At 34.5% G+C, this 23169-nt stretch overlaps 2 protein-coding genes across 3 annotated transcripts; both read right to left on the reverse strand.

The window, feature by feature from the left end:
- Positions 1-2255: 2255 nt before the first annotated feature.
- Positions 2256-2981, reverse strand: LOC127093924 (uncharacterized). The gene is made up of 2 exons (XM_051032815.1): positions 2611-2981; positions 2256-2531 (listed from the first exon to the last, which is right to left on the reverse strand). Exons 1-2 carry the CDS (start codon positions 2749-2751, stop codon positions 2256-2258), a joined length of 417 nt encoding a protein of 138 aa, XP_050888772.1. The 5' UTR covers positions 2752-2981.
- A 12013-nt stretch (positions 2982-14994) lies between these two features.
- On the reverse strand, positions 14995-22962 carry LOC127092501 (uncharacterized). 2 transcript variants are annotated; one of them, XM_051031390.1, is made up of 16 exons: positions 22602-22962; positions 22321-22419; positions 21966-22133; positions 21324-21623; positions 21077-21171; positions 20361-20445; positions 20029-20238; positions 19442-19501; positions 19017-19096; positions 17779-18098; positions 17597-17688; positions 17378-17507; positions 15915-17089; positions 15545-15840; positions 15288-15470; positions 14995-15185 (listed from the first exon to the last, which is right to left on the reverse strand). In XM_051031390.1, the coding sequence occupies exons 1-16, from the start codon at positions 22746-22748 to the stop codon at positions 15050-15052; spliced, it is 3576 nt and encodes a 1191-aa protein (XP_050887347.1). In that variant the 5' UTR covers positions 22749-22962; the 3' UTR covers positions 14995-15049. The 2 variants fall into 2 exon arrangements, with proteins under 2 accessions (XP_050887347.1, XP_050887348.1); XM_051031391.1 differs by having other exon boundaries at positions 15288-15467; positions 22602-22959.
- Positions 22963-23169: the final 207 nt, after the last annotated feature.

The following is a 23169-nucleotide window of genomic DNA, read 5'->3' on the forward strand; positions in this document are numbered from 1 at the left end:
ATGTTGAAAAAATTTCTATTTTGTATCAGGGACTTGTGGCTGTATTTGAAGAATTGTCTGATACTATTGAGCATAGATTATGTCTTAGGCACTTGTATGCTAATTTCAAGAAAAGGTTTGGTGGAGGAGCCCTTATTAGAGATTTAATGATGGGAGCTGCTAAAGCCACATACTATCAGGCATGGGTCCAAAAGATGAATGAATTGAAGAATGCAGATCCCAATGCTTGGACTTGGTTGATGGCTGTTCCTACCAAAAGCTGGTGTAAGCATGCCTTTTCTTTTTACCCTAAATGTGATACATTGATGAATAATATCTCAGAGTCTTTTAATGCTACCATTCTAGCTGCTAGGGACAAACCTATACTCACAATGTGTGAGTGGATAAGAAAATATCTGATGAATAGGTTATCCACCTCTGCAAGTAAACTAGAAAATTGGCCACATAAGGTGATGCCAATACCTAGGAGAAGGTTAGATAATGAGGTGTTCAATAGTGGTCATTGGTTGCCAACATGGGCAATTGCTGAGACTTTTCAGGTTACACATAGTTACAACACACATGAATTTATTGTTGACATTGCTAAAAGGTCATGTAGTTGTAATTTTTGGGAATTAGTAAGAATTCCATGTAGGCATGCTGTAGCTGCTCTGAGTTATAGAAAGCAAAACCCTGATGAATTTGTTGATGCTTGTTACACAAGAGAAAAGTTTGCACTATGTTATGGATTTTCAGTAAGTCCAATCAATGGTCAAGATATGTGGCCAGAAGTTGAGATGGAACCACCTCTACCACCTGCATATAAAAATGGTCCTGGTAGACCTAAGAAGATTAGGATAAGAGAAAGTGGAGAGGATGGTGCAAGGAAGAGAAGATCTGGTGTTGCATATAAGTGCACCAAATGTGATAATTTTGGTCACAATGCTATGACTTGTAAGGCTACCACTCAGGATCCCAATGCACTTAAAAGAAAGGTAATTCATTGTGATATACATTTTGTCTTACATTCTACATTCTGTCTTACATTCTTCATTGTGATATGCATTGTGATGACAACCATACATTGTGTCTTACATTGTAGAGAAAACCTAAAAAAGGACATGTGCCAACTGCAACTGATATGCCAACTGCAAATGATATGCCAACTGTATCTGATATGCCTGCCCCAACTACAACTGCAACTGATATGCCAACTGCAACTGATATGCCAACTGCAAATGATATGCCAACTGCAAATGATATGCCAACTGCAACTGATATGCCAACTGCAAATGATATGCCAACTGCATCTGATATGCCTGCCCCAACTGCAACTGATATGACTGTTCCAACAAATGTGCCTGTTCCAACTGATCCACAGCCTCCAACTGATATGCCTGTTCCAACTATTATGAGTCAAACAGGATCTAGTGTGGCTGCCTCAATCACAAAACAATCCAGAAAAAGGGTTGAAAAAAAACCTATCATCAAAAGAAGGCAAAGTGAGAGGATCAAGTTGAGTTGGTTTAAAAGACCCATAACAGGTGAAGGAATATCTAGTGACAAACCAATTACCCTACCAGAAAATGAAGACATACCCACTTCAAAATGAGGGACTGATTATTATGTTTCTGCTATGTATTTTGTAATCCTTTTGGAAAACTCTTTTGTAATGCCAACTGATCTTTGAAGACATGTATTTTGTAATCCTTTTGTAACAAACATATGCACTTACTGTGATGATCAATTCTAATGTATCAGTTTAACATTATTGGTGTGTATTGTCTATAAAACACAATGGCTAGTCTGTCACATTTTTTTCTTGTTTTTCATAAACCATGAATTCTGCAGAGAGCCATGGCTAGTCTGTGCACTAATCTTACAACAAAACCATGAATTCTGCAGGACCTAAAGAAAAAGCCAAAGTATTTAATTACATTCACCTTGAATTCTGCACTGAAAAAGTTTAAGAGATAGACTACATTAATATATTTCAATTTATTTATATGTTTACTATGTCATATTTTCTTTAGAATTACTGACTATAAAATTATTCTGTAGTTTTCTGATGATTTTGCAATTTTGCTCTTTCATTATGATATAACTTTTTTCTGTCATTATTGGTAGATTGAATGCTGAAAGTTTAATCAAATAATGATGCTGCACTGACAGTTTAAGATTGATGAACAGATTACATTTCATTGATGAACACATTACAAGTTCAACATTACATTGCTGAAAAACACTAATGACATAACAATTACATGACAGACTCATTAGACTAACTTAACCATAGCTGCTATCAACATCCATGACAGACCAATTACAAACATTAACCATAAATTTTTCCTCTTTTCCATTGCAATCTTTTTCTTCAGTTTTTCTAACTTGTTAAGCTTTCCGACTCTGCAATCTATCTCCTCAACAATCTCTTTAGCAAATTCAATCAAATAAGCCTTGTTGACTTCACATTGGCGGCATCCGGACGGATTGGTTTCTTTCACTGCAAACTCACTGACCAAATCATCCCACAAAAATAAACCGCACCCATTCTGCAATTTGAGACAAACACCACCAACAATTAATTTCGAAATCAAACTCAAAATAATAAAATGCTTCAAAATTGCTCACCATATAATTCCTGCATTTCCAAAATTTGCGACCGGGGTTTTCAATTGACTTGGAGACCAACAACTTCATGGTTTCATTGCATCCACATCTTGGTAAGCCGTTTCCAACTTCACTCGTGGAAGATGCCTTGCTGCCACCCATAACCCAGATGAAGGGGACACGGACGAAGATGAAGAGAGGGATGGATTTGGGGTAGGGATGGATTTCACGAAGAGAGAGAGGGATGGATTTGGGATAGGGATGGATTTCACGAAGAGAGAGAGGGATGGATTTGGAACCCTAATTTCTAGTTTATGCCATGCTGGAGACCTAATGAAGATTCACATGTGAAAATAAAAAAATTAAAAAGCCACGTCTGAAATAAAAAACCAAGATTCCATGCCACCTGGATATTAGGGGGTTCTATGAAGGAATCTACATAACATAAGGGGGGTATTGAAAAAATAACTTTACCAGGGGGGTAACCCTAAACTCGCTAACATTACAGGGGGGTAAAGTGTATTTAACCCTTTATTATATTTTAATTATTTGAATTATGGATTTTGATAATTTATTTTATTACTGGATGTTGGCGGAGTATGTATCCTTGAGTTAGGGGTATAGAGAAATGATAGAAGTAAGTAGAATAATTTAGAATTGTTTTGATAATTAAAAATAATGTTTTATTTATTTTTATTATATTAATTAGTGAAGAAAGAATAATTAGGCCAAATATGATAAATTGAGAAAGTTAGTGGGAGGAAGGAATATGAGATAATTAAGTTTGAGGCAAGTTGATGATTTAGAAAAGTTTACCCTAAAAATAAAAAGTTAAGAGGAACCTAGGTTTAGGGGATTTTCGCAATGCGTGATATTTGAGAAAAATGAGTAAAGAGACAATATGAAAGATGATTAAGGGAAGAGAGTGAAGGTTTCAATTTAGAATTTTCGCAAGGAATTCAGGTAAGGGTGAGAACTTGTTCTAATAGTAAGGGTACGGTAGAATGGTAGAATTGAGGAACATTTAACCTCCTTAGGGTAAGGTGTTTTGATTCATAATTTTGAATTTGGATGCTATGATGATTGCTATATGATGATGATATGATGAATTTCGTCTCCCTTATGTGCGTGTATTCTTCTATTTTTAGGATTGAATGATTTAATTGTGTTAAGACTGTAAATTAACTTTAGATAATTAAAGTATTGTATGAGTTATAATTTTCTGAACGTTTGATTTTTTACGGAATTGAAATCGGAGGTCCGGAAGGCCTCCAACGATGAAAAATGCAGAAAATTCTGCATTCTGTCTGTCGCGACCGCACTTAGTGTGAGAGCCTTTTTTTATGTTTTTCAACCAAGAAAATTAATCATTATTTTTACTTTTTATGTTGGAAATTGTGCATTGATTTTAGTAAAGGTATAAAATTAATTTTATAATTGGTTTTTTCAATACAAAATTTCTATAAATGGATGTCTTATCTTGTGCCCTTAGGGCACAAGTTAGCATTATCCTTACCTATAGTGTAATGCTAACTTGTGTCGTAGGAGCACAAGATAAGAACTAAAGAAAGTAATTTTATGTTGGAAATTGTGTATTGATTTTAATAAAGGTATAAAATTAATATTATAATTGGTTTTTTCAATACAAAATTTCTATAAGTGGGTGTCTTATCTTGTGTCCTTAGGGCACAAGTTAGCATTACCCTTACCTATATGGTAATGCTAACTTGTGTCGTAGGGGAATAAGATAAGAACTAAAGAAAGTTATTTTATGTTAGAAATTGTGCATTGATTTTAATAAAGGTATAAAATTAATTTTATAATTGATTTTTTCAATACAAAATTTCTACAAGTGGGTGTCTTATCTTGTGTCCTTAGGGCACAAGTTAACATTAACCTATATGGTAATGATAACTTGTGCCATAGGGGCACAAGATAAGAACTAAAGAAAGTAATTTTATGTTGGAAATTGTGCATTGATTTTAATAAAGGTATAAAATTAATTTTATAATTGGTTTTTTCAATACAAAATTTCTATAAGTGGGTGTCTTATCTTGTGCCCTTAGGGCACAAGTTAGCATTACCCTTACCTATAATACCTTTAACTATTTATTACATTCATTTTATTTTCTCTCTCTTTATAATGATTACCTAGGGATAATTTTGACAAAATACAACTAATACTACATTGAACTTTGTAAGTGACAATTAAAAAGAAACAATTTTTTTTCAAAAAAGAAACACTTAAAAAGGAACTGAGGGAGTATTTTACAAAATGAAATTAGTTGGATTACACTAAAAAAATACTTTAAAATGTGTAATTATCAAAACAAATATTAAATCAAGTTAATTGCTCAAATAAACTCAACTGTTTAACCAAAAGTTAACTTTAAGTCAAAAGATGTAATTTTTTGTGTAATTTTGATTTCTTGGATTTTGTAATGAAATGGGTCCTTGAATGGTGTATGTAACTTGTGTTTTAAGAAATATGTTTTTTCCTCCAAAGTTGAATTTGAAAATGAACTTGAATATGAATCTTGATCTTGAATGAATGAGTTCCTATTTTCCATGTTATGCCTTGAATTATCCAAACAAACCATGTAAGAACTCAACAAAGAATAATCAACAAAAGGTCAACCTTCTATGGTTGAATTTTGTTGATCAAAGTCAAACTTGAAGCATACCTTCAAAATCAATTATTCATGACGTAATTATCATAATCAAGATGTCTAGATCAAGGATTAAGGTTTCACAAAGATTCAACTCAAGAACAAAGATCAACCCCCAATTTGTTATGCCCACAATCCATAATGTCAAGGTGAAGCACAATGACCATAAGCTTGCAAATCATAATTTAGTGCCTTGTATCTTAAATAACAAGAAACATTTGAATCAATGATGCCATTTTGAAAAGTGAAATTATAAATGAATGTCTTATGATAGATGGTTATGATATGTGAATATGCAGATGAAATGAGCGATGAGCCAGATGAAATGAAAAAAGGTAGGGACAATTTTAGGGTATGACACTCTCTTGCTCATATTGTATGTAGCTTTAGCTTTATACACCTACGTAAGACTAGTGGCATTTTTCGGATCTTTGTCTTTCAAAGCAACAACTATGTACCTTGGAGTCATATTGCACTTCGCCATGTCATTCACAAACTATCATTCATGATATTTTAGACAATCCAATATGTCATGACCTTCTAAATTCTTAGATAGTTTATCATTGTGCAACCCGCACTTAACCATCACCTTCCAACTGTTACCACTTAGCACAAATCTCAGCCTAAAAGGACATTTAACTTTCTTTCTATAAATGCCTTTTGAGGAGTTATTGCTTTCAAATGCATTCTTCCTTTTTGTAGTTTCCCCCTCTCTCACAACCCATGATTAATTTATCTTTGCCCCTCACTTCCCATTTGCAGTAAAAAGGAACTAAATATCTTTTGGAATGTTGGAAGAATGAGATTGCTTGTGCTAAGGAAAAATATGGTGTTTTGAAGGTTTGAAAGGTGTTCTGGTGTGATGAAATGCCACAGATTAAGGACAAAATAGTAAAGAGGTGATGATACTTATGATGATGTCAATTCTGAAAAACAAGAAAATAGATGTCCACTTTGATAATAGTAAAAAAGAAAGGGATTGGAGAATGGATAATGACTTTGATGATGTACTTCATTAGGAAACGAGTAGGCTTGCCCCGCTTAAGCCTGTCGAAAAGCGAGACAAGAGGAATCAAGTCAATTTAGGTAGCTGAGTCTAAAATATCACTCCATCTCGTTTAATGATAGACTATCGAGTTGGTGGGTTGACTCGTGATACAAAATTCTTTTTTAACATGTTTTCTAAGTAAAAATAAAATATAAATATTTAAAATTTTGATTAAAAAATTGAACACATTAGCAAGATAATTATAAGGTTTTTTCTTGGCAAATTCAACTCATATTTTAGACATCTTTCTTTCATATTAGAAATGATGAAGAGCATGTATAGACAATCATGGTTGAAAATCAAAGTTGAATAAATCAAATAATTATATATAAAATCTTATGAAACTAAACATATTTAACAAGTTCAACATTATAATTAATACCAACAATTTCATCATTATAAACACAAAAAGATTAAACAAATCTTAAAATTAAACAACTCGTCCATCATAAATAAACCCTAAAATAAAGTCAATAACACTAAATATATCTCAACAAAAAATTCAAAATAAATCCAACACAAAGTCTATATAAAACCAATATTTTTTTTCTTTTAACTCACAGATTGGCCTGCCCCTGCCTCGACCTAACTCAATGTTTTCAGCGAATCGAAAGAAACAAGTTAACTAGTGGAATTGAGTTGAAAACTTGAGCTCAATCAGTCTAAAATAATGAGTTAAATGAGTCGTCCCAACGGACACGACATGCTTTGCCACTCCTACCAAAAATAAATCACGATTGAAAGAAATTGAGGATAAGACAATTCCTCTAAAAATTACCATTTACAAGGAAGAAAGAGACTATGATGACTCTTGAAAAATATTTTCGATAAGAAATATAATGTTAATTTTTATTCTAATAGGTTTGTCACACAAAAATTGGATAAACAACGTGTCATAATGTTATAGATGATGAATAATTGACAAATGAGTTGGATAATGCATATGAAGTTGATATCGATGGTGAAGATATGCCACAAATTGTGAGGTTTAACTCTTAAAAAGAAATTACAAATAATTTTAAATTCAAAAGAGGTATGTAGTTATTATCCTTGAAATTATTCAAGAGTTTTGTACTTGAACATATTGTATTAAAAGAGAGGGAAGTGAAATTTGCACAAAAAAAAAGTAGGTGTTAGATATATTGTGGTGTGCAACTTGAAGAAAAATTGTAGTTACACTATATTGTGTAGTAAGGTTGTTAGGTAACACATTGAGAGCTTGCGTTCCACGTGTTCTAGAGAGAAGTCAAACATTCTCTCTCTCTCTCTCTCTAACTTATCGTGACTCCTCCGCCTCATTTGATTGTGGTTCTTTCTAGGGTTTTCTATACCCAGTTTTCTACCCCTCTTTTGGCGGTCCTTCAAATCTAACTCCTTCGAGTCTTAGTTTTATTTCTTTGTTTTGGTTTTTTTTACGACGAAATCTAATTCTCAAGTGGCGTTGATAGGTGGCATGGTGAGCTATGGAGAGGTGGAAGAATGTTCCACTATCAGAGGAAGAAAAAGAAGGAATAATGGTAAATGGAGAGGTTGAACTAGGTGATGAAATCTTTCACAGAATGCTTATTGGAAATCTATGGACCGATAACCCTTTCAACATTAGGGCTTTAAAATCAATAATGATCCAGGCGTGGTGGCTCAAGAACAACTTCGAAGCACAATATCTGGGGAATAAACCCTTCTTATTTAATTTCTCGTCAAAACGGGAGGCGGAGACGTTGATAAATGACGGACCATGGAGTTTTCATAGAAACCTCCTGATCCCAGAGAGGGTTTTAGGCGAAGAATAATCCTCAGGAATGGAAATTCAATTTGGTATGTTCTAAGTTAGTATTTACGACCTACCCCTGAAGCTTAGATCAACTACAATGGCGAAAAATTGGAAGACATTATCGGTCAGTTTGAAGAAATGGATCCAAATGACGCAAACACGATCGAAAATTCCTTTAAATCAAAGTTAATGTAAGTCTTAGGAAACCCTTGAAGAGATGAATTGTTATAAAGTATCAAGAACGGATACTAAAGGTTTTTTCAAATATGAAAGGCTCAAAACATTTTGCTTTGCTTGTGGGAGGATTGGTCACTAACTCAAAGACTGTGAAGAGCTTGGCGAGAGTGGAACGGAAGGCTATAATGAGATTGAAGAACATGATTTCTCCTTTGGGACATGGCTAATGACGTCTCCTCTTCCTAGAACCTCGTAGGAACCTAAGAAAGAGCCAAGCGTGGGGAGATGCAGTAGGAACTTATATGAGTCTCCCATCCACAATAAAAGTTGTGTCTTTGGAAAAAAAAAACTAGTACAAGGAAGGAAAACAATCAAAATAAAGTAAGAAAGGAAGAGGTCCAAAAGGCTTTAAGTAAGGGGAACATGACAGATAATGGAATAATTAAAGAAGTGGAAAGTGTTGTGGAATCCCTAGAAGCAGTGATGATCTCTAATGAGAAGAAATTGGAAGCAGTTGAGTCAAAGGGTAAAGGCAACCCCCCCCCCCCCCTAAGCAGTGGTGATCCCTAGAAGTGGTAAAGGATTTAAAATCAATAATGATCCAAGCGTGGTGGCTCAAGAACAACTTCGAAGCACAATATCTGGGAATAATCTCTTCTTATTTAATTTCTCATTAAAACGGGATGCGGAGACGGTGATAAATGACGGACCATGGAGTTTTCATAGAAACCTCCTGATCCCATAGAGGGTTTTAGGCGAAGAATAATCCTCAGTAATGGAAATGCAATTTGGTACGTTCTAAGTTAGTATTTACGACCTACCCCTGAAGCTTAGATCAACTACAATGGCGAAAAATTAGGAGACATTATCGGTCAGTTTGAAGAAATGGATCCAAATGAGGCAAACACGATGGAAAATTCCTTTAAATCAAAGTTAATGTAAGTCTTAGGAAACCCTTGAAGAGATGAATTGTCATAAAGTATCAAGAACGGATACTAAAGGTTTTTTCAAATACGAAAGGCTCAAAACATTTTGCTTTGCTTGTGGGAGGATTGGTCACTAACTCAAAGACTGTGAAGAGCTTGGCGAGAGTGGAGCGAAAGGCTATAATGAGATTGAAGAACATGATTTCTCCTTTGGTCCATGGCTAATGACGTCTCCTCTTCCTAGAACCTCGTAGGAACCTAAGAAAGAGCCAAGCCTGGGGAGATGCAGTAGGAACTTATATGAGTCCCCCATCCACAATAAAAGTTGTGTCTTTGGAAAAAAAACTGGTACAAGGAAGGAAAACAATCAAAATAAAGTAAGAAAGGAAGGGGTCCAAAAGGCTTTAAGTAAGGGGAACATGACAGATAATGGAATAATTAAAGAAGTGGAAAGTGTTATGGAATCCCTAGAAGCAGTGATGATCTCTAATGAGAAGAAATTGGAAGCAGTTGAGTCAAAGGGTAAAGGCAAAAAAGCCCCCCCTGTTACCACGAAATATTTCTTAGGCAAGCTGAAAGCACAATTAATGAAAGAGTCCCGTGAGTGTGGGGGTCATACCCTACCAAAAGATAAAGAGATGTTGGAAGCAAGCAAGAAAGAAAAACGTACCAAAGGACGAAGCCGACGGGGAAAGTTGGCCTCGTCGACATGCCATTCTGTCGACCGACGCAAGGTTTGGGACTTAAAGAATTATAGTCAAATGTGCAGAAGTCAGCTCCGTCCTAACGTCTGGGCGGGAGAAATTTGAAATTCAAAATAAATAGCAGTTCCAAAAGGAATAAGAGCGCCATAATGTGGAGCAGTTAGCAAGACATGAGTGCGGCGGTTATGCAGATCGTGTGACATAACATCTGCTAGTTTCTAAGAGTTTAGCTTATGAGTAGTTTCCTCTAGTTTAATATAAATAGGAGTATCCCACAAGGGGCTCGAGGTGTTCACTCTGTACTACGAAATCACTTGTAAGAAAATTTCCCATTCCTAGCGCGAGGAAGCAAGAGTTTTTTCTGAGAGTGCTATATACGTGAATCACCACATTTATTTCAATGCAACTTCCCTACTTTTCAATTGTTCCCGTTGAACATTTTATCTTAATTTCTTTTACTTTTGAGTTATCATTTTACGTTGTCGTTTACGCTGTCGACACTGATTCTATTACGATAATAGAGTTCACCAAAAGCGTGTTCGTCGTATACCTCTTTTGAATGTTGTAGCACTGTCAGTCACGAGTCACCTACAGGCGATAACATTGTCTAAAACCGTTCGTGTGGAAAAACCTTACGCTTGTTCGACACTTTGTTAGGAGTCGTTCCTCACAAAGTCATTCCGTCGAAGTTTAGACAAGTCTCACTTGCACTAGCACATGTCCTAGGATCAACTGGTCGATCCTGCAAGTAACCCTTCGTTTTAAAGCCTAGGGAGGACCAGCGGTTGTTTACCAATTTCCACAGTAACCCCCCCCCCCCCCCCCCCCCCTAAGCCATCACCAATGATAACCTAAAACACAATTCAACAATAATCAACATGCAGCGAAAATCATATCATAAAAACCTCAATAAAACATCATAAATAGTTAATAAACTTCTCAAGCATCAAATTCAACGTTAAGAAAAAACACAACAAACTCATGTCCCTGATGTTACACGATCAGAGCATTAAAATGCGATAAAGCGATAAATAAATAAAAACAAAGAGTATCTCCAACAAGCTACCTCCCACACACAACAACAATGCTCGCTCCTGATTATCTGCAAGATTTCCATCGTGGACAACATGAAGCAAATAGGTGAGAAATAACATTCAATATGAGCCACGTAAAGAATGTGAAGGTAGAGAAACATACAACATAACACACATTGAATACACAATAAACATCATCATAATCTCACATCCATTCAATATATATATATATATATATATATATATATATATATATATATATATATATATATATATATATATATATATATATATATAACGCGACTACCGATACAACGTGACACTTATGCATGTAGTACCATTACGGACAATACACGTCCATCTCGCTCCCGAATCCATACCATCGGATAAAAGCACACCAATTCGCTACTAACACCTTTAGTAATGCTTCACCGATTCCCATATGGAAAAGCTACTCACTCTTGAATCTACACCATCGAACCAAAGCACACCATTCGCTAATAACATATTTACTAACACTTCACCCATTCCCATCTAGAACCAACTACTCGTTCCTGAATCCATACCATCAGATCATAGCACATCAAAACTGAACTGAAGTTCGTATCCATGATGCATGATTTTCAACAATATGCAATATCACCAAAATTATCACCATGTGTTTACCACAATTATGCACAACGCCGTTCTCAACACACAATAATTGATTAATTCCATAATAAATAATAAACAACACTGAAATACCTACAAATATTGACCAAATAGTAGCACCATGTCAAATATATATTCACATACAACACTCGATCATGTTAAAACATCTCAACATTGATTCATCGTCAAGAATGTACAATAAGTCATGCAATTATACACACACTTCACAACATGTACTCATACATTATTCAAACATGGAAATTCATCTCACAAGACACTAACATAATGTAGCTATATGTGTTAGCTTTCCAACACTTTGAACCGCGCCTCAATCCGAGTTCCGAAACTCAAGTTACAACAATTTGAGTCGCGAACATAAATTTTGTGATGTCATCCTCTCCAGGCGAGCACGACAGCTCACTGAGCGAAGTTCATAGGGCCAAGCTCTCCAGGAGAGCTCGTTGGGCGAGGTTTTCCAGACCTGCAGCACCATAAACACGATTTTTCCATTGGAGAACCTCCAAAACTCCCCCAATTCAATCCCAAACATCCCTAAGTGTCCATAAAATCATATCATACGTTATAACATCATTATGACATGTTAATTCACAAAATCACACCTTTTATCCATTCAATTTCATCAATTCATGTTTATGTTCATACTTTCAACAACTCCAACAATGGCACACAAACATACATATAAACAGAACCATATATACACAAATCCAGCTACGAAAATTAGATGAATGCATATTTAACCATCAAATTTCAGAATTACATACAACAACAATTCATAATCAATTCAGACAATTCCTAAAGAGAGTAAGAACCCATCTTCTCTATCCTTTCATACTATACATCCATAGAGAAATCACTTTCTCCCACCTTACCTTAGATTACTTGCAAAAATTTAGATTGCTTAAGGGTGTTTTTCTCTCTTCAAGCCCTAAGATTTTCTTATTTTAGATTGCTTAAGGTTGCTTTTCTCTCTTCAAGCCCTAATTTAAATTGCTTTAGGTTTTCTTATTAACCACCGTGCATTTTACTGTAGCGGTACAAGCTCCAACTTATTACAATTCGTTCTGTATATGTTCAAAATTAAAAAAGACAAGTAAAATAGTGAATGCAAATTTTATGGATTTCTTCCCATGAAAATATATGTTGTTTAATGTCTTATCTCAATGAAATTTGGATTCTGCATGATCTAAATAATGTAACTGTTAGTTTATTGGTTATATTTTTCTTTGTCAATAGAATAGAAAACATATTATTTCTTCTGGAGGGGAAATCCCCAAAGAAATCCAATTATAACTATCCTCTATGCTTGCCAAAGCTGATGTTATCCCCGTTTAGATTATGTTGCATATTGTCGTGATTAATGGATAATTTTTGTTTTATGGATATGTTTTTCATGTTAGTTTGAAGTTTCGCCGTGGATAATGAGTACTTTAATTTTGCTTTAGAATCCCCAAATGGTTTGATTGAAGGATCCAATGCACGCGTTGCACATTAGTAGTATGTCCCTGTCGGCATGATGTTCATGGAGTTGCTAACAAGTTTTGCTTATTCAGTAATTAAGAGAGACAAAAATGCTCTTATATGTGGAAAGAGGTAACTCTATCAGTGAGATGCGATGAACCCATTTTTGTAAATGCTGTTTGGTCTGTTTGTATTAATATGTATTGAATTGTTGTTGTTTTTCTCAATTTCTAACATCTTTTCCTTCACACATATATCGTCGATATCTTAAAGTGAGACTAAATTGGTGCCTTTTTGTATAGCTTGAAATACATTTTTTTTATATTTACCATTTGATGCTTTTCAAAAGGCTTCCTCCAATTTATCCATAAAGAAAGTTGCATTTGATGCTTTTCAAAAGGCTTCCTCCAATTTATCCATAAAGAAAGTTGGCTATCAAAACATCCAACACAAAATATTTTTCAGAGAGTCCAACATCGGATAATATATGGTCTGAATATGACTTTATAAGTGGGGGATGTAACACCATATTTTTTATTAGATATTTTATTATATTTTAATTATTTGAATTATGGATTTTGATAATTTATTTTATTACTGGATGTTGGCGGAGTATGTATCCTTGAATTAGGGGTATAGAGAAATGATAGAAGTAAGTAGAATAATTTAGAATTGTTTTGATAATTAAAAATAATGTTTTATTTATTTTTATTATATTAATTAGTGAAGAAAGAATAATTAGGCCAAATATGATAAATTGAGAAAGTTAGTGGGAGGAAGGAATATGAGATAATTAAGTTTGAGGCAAGTTGATGATTTAGAAAAGTTTACCCTAAAAATAAAAAGTTAAGAGGAACCTAGGTTTAGGGGATTTTCGCAGTGCGTGATATTTGAGAAAAATGAGTAAAGAGGCAATATGAAAGGTAATCAAGGGAAGAGAGTGAATGTTTCAATTTAGAATTTTTGCAAGGAATTCAGGTAAGGGTGAGAATTTGTTCTAATAGTAAGGGTATGGTAGAATGGTAGAATGCAGGAACATTTAACCTTTTTAGGATAAGTGTTTTGATTCATAATTTTGAATTTGGATGCTATGATGGTTGCTATATGATGAATTTCGTGTCCCTTATGTGCGTGTATTCTTCTATTTTTATGATTGAATGATTTAATTGTATTAAGACGGTAAATTAACTTTAGATAATTAAAGTCCTTTTTTTATGTTTTTCAACCAAGAAAATTAATCATTATTTTTACTTTTTCAACTACAATTCTCCTTTTACCTATAATACCCTTAACTATTTATTACATTCATTTTTTTTTCTCTCTCTTTGTAATGATTAACTAGGGATGGTTTTGACAAAATACAACTAATAGTACATTGAATTTTGTAAGTGACAATTAAAAAGAAACAATTTTTTTTTAAAAAGACACTTAAAAAGGAACGGAAGGAGTATTTTATAAAATGATATTAGTTGGATCACTAAAAAAAATACTTTAAAATGTGTAATTATCAAAATAAATATTAGATCAAGTTAATTGCTCAAGTAAACTCAACTAGTAATTACCTTCCTTTGAAGATTATTTAAAAAATGATAGTGTACACAATTAAACGTTTTTGCATTTTCTACTTCTTATTCGAATCCAATTGTTCTATTTAATTTACAATCCCGGCCCATGACCATAATAATCATAGGGGAAAATAAACTAGGATAATGCTAATTTGTGTCCTTGGAATACAAGTTAAGAGAAAAATATACTAAAAATTTATTGGAAATTGTGTGTTAAATTTAATAGAAATTTATAATTAATGATTTTATTATTTTTTTCAATACAATTTTTCTATTAATAAATTTTTTAACATGTACCCAAGAACATAAATTAGCATTACCGGTATACTATCTATTCCTATGCCAACAACCAAAGTCAAAAAAGCTTATTGTAGATGTATGTCAAGGAATGAATGCCCATATTATTAAATTAAATATAAGCTACAACAATGTTCAATCATGTAGTGTTATTTTCCATGTTAGCAGCATACTGTGAAGATATCTTGCTGTACAAATCACCTTCACACATCAATGATATATCCTCGGGAGACAACATCATTTTACCTCTGCTCAAATAATGTTGAGCGCTTCGCCTGCATAAAAACATTAAACAAATGATTTAAGAATTTTCTGATTAACTTTTTCAATCATTGGAAAGGCTGAAAACAATTGAACTTGATTCCACAAACATGTACCTTCCTTTTCTCATATTTTTAACACCTTGTGACATTTGGAAACCCTCTGAAATTGAAATGTGGCGTAGTGAAGAAAGGAATTCATTGAATGCAATGCCTTTAATTGCAGATGATGATCTTTTAGGAACAATGGATCGGATTACGTTGAACAGAGGTGTTCTGCTTTCGTTGTATTGCATACTGCTAAATTGATATCATTATTAACAAATACTGAAAAATTATAGACAACTACCAAAGTGAAAGACAAGACTATATACCTCTTTTTTCCGTTTCTTGTGTTGTTCATCTCTAATAGCTCTTTAGTATAGCTATGTATTGTTTTGGTGTGGTCCTGTCTAGATAACTTCCCCAAAGCCATAATATTTGTAGTAGAAGCCAACATCTCTGAAGCTACGTCTACCCTGTTCTCAAAACCGAATATGGATCCAGCATCAACTATTTGCTTGGCATAAAAGCAGAAACCATGTACAGCAACCGTTGACATCATCATTTGCTCATCATACCAACTAAATGTGACATCATCAGCCAGGAAAACTGGAGGTTCCATAATACCCTGCATGTTTAGAGTATTATATCGGGAGTAAGGATACAACACAATTGAAGAAAAATATTTTTCAAGGTACTTACACACTGTTTTTGCTGGTGATTACGAAACAACAAGTCAGCTTCTGAAATTAGATCGCTCAGCCCACTAGCAAGTTTAACAACTTCGATAGCACCTATCTGTTCTGAGGTGGCATGCTGTCTTAAATCTGTTCGACAATCACGAAGTTTCCTCCACGAATTTTGCACCATATCGATCTCAATAGATGGACAGTCAACACACTTTGACTCCAACTTTGAATCAGTTTGGCTGCACTCATCCATCGTGTTATAAACAGATGCAGATGCAATTTCCATGTTCACATCAGTAAAATCTTGTGAAGTTGCTCTTGGAGAAGATTTGGGAATTTCAGTATTCACCAAAAAATCGGGATCTTGAGGCACTTCGGCCAAGCGCTGACAAACCCTGGGAGAGAATGGTTTCAGTTCATCATCCAGAGAAACATCTACTGGACAGGCGAGCTGCCCAGAAGACTCTACTCCAAATTTTGTTTCTATTCTATTTTGAATTGCAGTCTCAGAAACAAAGCATGGTTCTGGAAACTGGGCCAGATCAGGTGATTTATCTGTTTTGTTTAAGCATGCATCATAAGTTGTGTCTAAATATTTACAATGTTCCTCCTCTGAATCTTCCAAACTAGAACGCAGCAGCTCGCAAAAAGACATGTTGGCATAGCTTTGATTCAATAAAAACTTAAAGAAAGATTCAGTGTTGCCTTCATGGGCCTGTCTCGTGTAAGCGTCGTCATGAACATCTACAGTATGTCTATTATTTGGATCCTCATCCATATCATCAGAGGACATCACAAAAAGTTGACCTTGGTCCTTTTGCAAAGACGATGTTACTGGGGATCCAGAACAATTACTAAGCTCAGTGATAGCACTATATTGACTATCAAACTCACTGCAGTCTGTAATAGGTCCAATTCTCTTCATGACCTCTACCTTGGGCTCTAAATAACCAGTTCCTGTACACTGCACATCTAAGCTATTTTTCTCGTCATTTATGCAAAGCTCTTCGTTAACTAATCCTTCCCACCTTGAGTTATTTTCTGCTATGGTTATTGACTTGGAAACTTCATTCTCAATTAGTTTAGATAACTCTGAGGGAAAACTCCACGGTATCATCTTTGGTAGTATCTTATGACCAGCCTCAAGATCAAAAGGAAGTGAGCCATATACTGTCTGCACTTTCTTATCTGGACAGTGAAGAAAGAAATCACAAGTTTCAACAAGCTGTTAATAAGATAAATGGGTAAACTAGAATTGTAAGAGAACGATCACATTATACATTAGTGATCCAAATTTGAGCAGTTATGGTTTTCTTATAAGGCATTTACATGCATATCTGCAATCTAGTTCCAAACATAAAGCACATAACAATTTAAAGATAAGGAATATACTTCTATCTATTAATCAGAATATGCATTTAATATATGATTATCAATTAAACAATATCTTCATCTTAAAATGGTAAGTTCTGTCACCTGTGCTATATTTTTTATTCTGCAGCCAGAACTGAAGATGCATAATGGTTTTACGAATATCTCTGTCACAAAAATGGATAAACTTCTCTAGTAAAAGAGGATTGAAGTTGACTTCTTCTGTGCCACAAACCTGCAGATCATCCGCACAAGATATAAATTTCACTTTCAGTCTTTTCATTTTCCCTTCTTTTAAGGGGTTCGAAATTCTAAACCACATACCATGAACAAATGGCAAAGCAACTCATCCGGCAATGGCAAAGAGAAAGAAGCGCGTTGTCGACAGAGATTAATTGGCAGGCCAGCATTATAATCTAATTGACAAAAATGAACACATTTATATTAACACATAGATAAAAGCTATATGCAGAGCAATAATGCACTATTGAAGCAAGCCATCTCACTGTTGCTGGTCAGTATAATTGGCCCTTTTGCTGTCTCGGCAATATGTTGTATGGCAGCAATACATCCACGGTCTTCAGGAAAAAGGATGTCAACATCTTCAACTAGAATTAAAGTTTGGACAGTATCAAATGTAAGTGCATCATTAATGTCGTGCAACTTCTGAAATGTTCCACCAGGACTATGAGTTCCATCATCGGATATAGCTGTCATTTCAATCATATCATCAGCCATCTCTTCATCTGCTTTCACATTAGGCGAAGCTGAAGCTGGCAGCAATGTCACAGTTTTCTTCTCTAAACTCACAGAGTGTTTCACTAACCTGAGATATACAGCATGTTAAATATGTTACCACAGTATCTTGATAGTAGTGCTTTTTTAAACAAGTAACTTGATTTTATTAAAATAAAATTGAATCAAGGAAGAAGGCCTCATCTTCAGTGAAGAATGAATATTGCAACCAGCCCAGTCATTATTAAAAGCTTATTGCTGAAGAGTTAAGACATCTATGGACCCCAAAAAGACTTATGAATGCTTAGCTCATGTTTGTTTTGGTAATTACTATTTTCTTACAATTCTGAACATCTAAAATCTGTTTTTCTCTTTTCAATTGGATAGAGGCTAAAAATATCAAATTACTAACATAAGGACAACATAAAAATCTGAATGTGATTTTACAACAGCTACTACTAGCACAAAGTTTTTTGTTATCCAGCATACAGAAGTGTTCATTCTATAGAGTTTCTAAATGGGTATGTTGGGATGAAAAAGGGTAATGGACCTAGTGGGTACCGGCAAAAGTTGTTCATGATGAGTAGGATAAAATTATTTGCTTAATGGATAGGAGATGGGTGTAGGCAATTGTCTGCAAAGTTTGAAGGGAGCTCATGTGATGCAGCCGTACTGGGTAGGGGTACCTTAGTACTCTACCTGCCTCATATTCAGACATGCTTATTTATATAAATATAGTTATAATATTAACTATAATAATAAATAAAGAAACAAATAAAAAAAAATTAGCCTGAACCTAACTTTAACTAGGAATTGGAATTAATGATTTTGTTGTTCAAGAATTTTATCATAACATTTATTCAGCATTTAAAATAAGCTATAAAATGTTGAAGGAAAGCGGAAGCACGGGTATCAAACTATCAAGTACTGTCAGAAAAAAAAAACTAAGCTACAGATGATTTTATTCGCAATAGTTATTAGTAAGCATTGACAGGACAAACTAACAAACCCTTTGACACCATGCGATCCAAGAGCGTCTCCAAAATACTGCTTGACAGCAGCCCCATTTCGACAGTCTGATGCATTGAGCTGTTGACATGAGAGAAAACCTTTCATAATTTTGGCCAAAATAATAACAGAAATTACAGATACATAAAAACAAAGAAAGGAATCATTTTTAGCAACTTAAAGATATTTTTTAGATAGGATGCTCATTAGGACTGCCAAGACATGTGCCAAGACAGAGTAGCTTAACACTGTCAATATGTATCTCAGTTTGGCTAATTAATTGCTATGCATACTTGACCTTATATCTTCTTTTAAAAAATTGACTATTTAAGATTTACACGAGCATGAAATCAATGAATATTATCAATACAAAGATGGATCAGTTGAAAGCATAAATAACCAAAACAAATTTATAAATAGGGATACCTCTAAAACTTCAAACCCTTGCTCTCGGGCACAAGCATATACAGCTGCAGATTTGCCACTCTGCAATATCACAAACTCGTGCTTCAGCAACCAATATGAAGTTATGGACAAGAAATGTATATGTAGAAAACATGAATTTGGGAGCACAGATGGTGATAATTCTGAATTATCAACAACTACATTCAGCTTAACCATGACAACTAACTTACAGCACTAATCCATTGCAAGAAAACATGAATTTGGGAGCACAGATAGTGATAACTCAGAATTTTCCTCAACAGATATTATGCATAGCTGAACAGAGGTGCAGCTATGTTACACTAACCCATTGCAAGAAAACTTTATAAAGCACAAACGGAGAAGTTTGGACTTCATCACTTATTTCATTAAAATAAAAAATGCCAAGAAAAACAAAGATAACTGTTCTGTGTATTATCATTAGAAACCCAGTTAAATTAATAAACCTTCCTGAATATTTTCTGATCATATATTAGTTGAATGGATGTAACCAAATACTCAAAAGTACAACAGAAGGTATTATAATCAGTTCATTCATAGCACAACAGCAAGGTTATGTATCCGCATACCCCAACTGGTCCTGTAATTAAAAGAACATTCTTCAGGGAACCCTCATCTTTTGAAGCATAGCCACCATCAGGACAGTTATAATCACTATCCACATTTGGTATGTCACTATGATCCTTGTTAGAGGAACCCTTTTTGTTTTGGTAACGTCTTTCATGCCAAAGATGTAACCAGTCACTCAAGAATTTCAGGGATTCACTATTACCGCAAACCTAAATAAATACCATAAAACAAGAAAAGTATGGTTCAGGAAGTATGGACATTTAGAATCAAAACATGCAACTCAGATATTTACTTTTAAAAAAGAATACGCTGTGAACTAGAAATGTCAAACCTCTGAGGCTTTTGCTGGTTTGTACTTGTGTATCCATAAGCTGCTCTCAGCCTTATCTTCACAACTATGGCAGAAAGTGCTCATTCTGCAATATGATAGAAGGGAAAACTTCACTATCGGGAAATAAATTTGCTTGCAAGGCTTTGCAGAGGGATTCAATAGTAACAATGGTCTTTTAGAAAACAAGCAACGATAATACAGCCATTTTCTTTTAAATGATCAATCAATCCCATTGCTAAACTACCGAGGGGATCAGAGTAACCAGACCATACCAACTACCAAGTAGTTTAGGAGAAAGAATGTGGGATAAGGGTTGCAAAAATAAATTGCCGAAACTGGTATACCACATATATCAAGATGTACACATTCGACACCACAAATGATCTCACAAACTCATTACTTTAAGCAAAAATAACTACAAATCAACCAATTAATTAGGGCATATATCTTTTCAAGACATAAGGGTCAACTAATTGAGCCCCAGACAAAAGTTTGGTGACTGTTGTGTCAGTGGAAAAGAAAAATGAGGAGAAGGAAATTATGCACAACATATTCGCCAAAAGGTTTGCAGAAGCATCTACGATATAAGAGGAATGTGCATAACATAAATATGAAATCACCAAAAACAAAATGTGAAACTAGTCAGGTTGGTGACAACGACATAGTTGGATGTTGTAAAGTTTTCCATAAGACATCAGGTATGGTTCACATTTAACCTTTCTCGAAGAAACATACTCGGTGGCTCGGTATCTGATTTTCCAAAAATGCACGCTTGCCCAGATACAGTACTGTCATCATCCATCTCCAAGTCCTGGAAATAATTTTTGGAAACAGTAAAAAGTTATTAGCATAGAGCTGAGATATACTTCGCCCCTCTAAACTAGTTTCCACTGATATCCTATAGTAAAGGGGGGAGGTTACTGCAAACAGAAGACGTTATTAGATTATACAAAAACTACATACCACTATGGCATTTTCCGGCTTTAAAGTGCATGTTGCTGGCTCATTAGCTAGCACAGCTGAGTTTTCTGGTGACATTTCCTTCATATTTTCTGACAGTGTAGATAGCTTATCTGAATAAGACAATGCATTCTGAGAAATTGAAGTGCTCGGGGGCTTTACACCACTAAGAAAGTTATCAAAATTTAAGGATTCAACAGAACCCTCCATAACAGATAAATTTGAACTTTCTGGACCACAATCCACAACAGTGGTATTTCCCAAAAATTTCCAGTCACTCCAGTCAAGAGATGAAGTATAATCCTGCATTAGCAAATTTTATGGCTAACTCAAACAAAAATGAAATAACAGAATTTAAAACCCAGAAGAGAGCAAGGATACACACACTTAAAGTAAGTGAGCTTTCACTTTTTAGGGTAAAATAAGGATCTCAACTTTGTTTGTTATGCATATACATGTAGATAGACTATCATCAATTGATTTCCTCATCAAAGGATGAGATTCCTAACTTTACCCTCAAAAGCAAACTGTTCCCTTTACACACCACAAAACTTCATAAAAAAGTATGTACCTAAATAAACGATAAACACCTAACTTCATCTCAAATCAAGCTACCATATTAAATCATAGACAGAACTACCATACCCGAATATCTTCAAATACATGAATAGGGCCGCAGATAGTTCTTCCACTCCTCCCCTTAGCATCAGACAAACAGCCTTCTGAACCAGCTGAATCCCTAGATTTCTTCTCCACCTTCCACGATGAAAAGAACGGATGTATTTGCCGACCCGCAAACATCTTTGAATTTTCCTGATCCAGATGGAGGTAGAAAACTCATTAAAAGAACATATTACATCATACAAAAGCAACAAATAAACTCCAATGTGGTAAGAATTAAGTTCTCACAAATCTTCCTTCAAAAAGATACCTGAAAGTCTAATTGTCTAAAGATGAACACTTATTAAGCAAAACTCCAATGAACTGAATGAACACTAACCTCAGCAGACAACTTCTCCTCCAACCGCAAATCAATCTTCCTATACACATTAGGCAAAGTACTCCCCTTACCGCCACTATCCAAAGCTTTTTTCCTCGGCTGTATAAAACAATAAACATGCATTACAAACACTTAACCATCTCATCTCAAAACTCAATGCATAATTGAAAATAACAGCAGAAATTCAAACCAACTATATCAATTACTCCAACTCACCACATTGCATTATTAATCAAAAAGCATAACATGATAAAATCGATCCTAATGATAGTGATTATTACCCTGGAGGATTTCTTCAGAGGAGTGGTTAATCCTGGGGATTTCCTTTTCTTGTTGGTGATTTTGGACGCACATGATGCTTGAAGCTCTTTGGTTTGTTCAACTACTGATTGAGAATTAGGTGTGCCGAGATCGCAGGGGTTGTTCATGCTGCGAGAATCTGGATTCAATATTGGTGAATTGAGGAATTAGGGTTTTATATATCGAGAGTGTAACGGAAAACAGAAAACTGATTGAGATAAAAAAATTCTTTTTTTTTTAATTTTAATTTTAAAAAAATAAAGCAAAAAGTAATTAAATAATGAATTGGAGGGAATGAACTCTGATTATGATGGAGTTACTCGTGATTACTTAGGAGTAATCAGATCCTTAATTAAGTGGAATATGCGATAGGCCCAACACAATGATCAAACATCTTTTTCGTTTTGAAAAAACAAACATCCTTGGTAAAATAAACAACAAATAACGTAAATGTGATTTGTGATTCTTTTAATTACGTGTCACATTATTTTTTTATGAGTCACTTTTCAAATTCATGACATGTCATTTTTAAATAATTATAAATAAAGG

This window comes from Lathyrus oleraceus, chromosome 6 (assembly GCF_024323335.1).
Source record: "Lathyrus oleraceus cultivar Zhongwan6 chromosome 6, CAAS_Psat_ZW6_1.0, whole genome shotgun sequence".
Taxonomy (NCBI): Eukaryota; Viridiplantae; Streptophyta; class Magnoliopsida; order Fabales; family Fabaceae; genus Lathyrus; species Lathyrus oleraceus.

Bases quoted from the DNA above. Each gene is read 5' to 3' on its own strand.
- LOC127092501 (XM_051031390.1), bottom strand. From the start codon at position 22,748: ATGAACAACCCCTGCGATCTCGGCACACCTAATTCTCAATCAGTAGTT. The intron at 22,420-22,601 runs GTAATAATCACT...TGTTTTATACAG, and splicing joins CTCTGAAGAAATCCTCCAGG to CCGAGGAAAAAAGCTTTGGA. The intron at 19,502-20,028 runs GTATGCGGATAC...GTGATATTGCAG, and splicing joins TAATTACAGGACCAGTTGGG to AGTGGCAAATCTGCAGCTGT.
- LOC127093924 (XM_051032815.1), bottom strand. From the start codon at position 2,751: ATGGGTGGCAGCAAGGCATCTTCCACGAGTGAAGTTGGAAACGGCTTA. The intron at 2,532-2,610 runs GTGAGCAATTTT...CTCAAATTGCAG, and splicing joins GGAAATGCAGGAATTATATG to AATGGGTGCGGTTTATTTTT.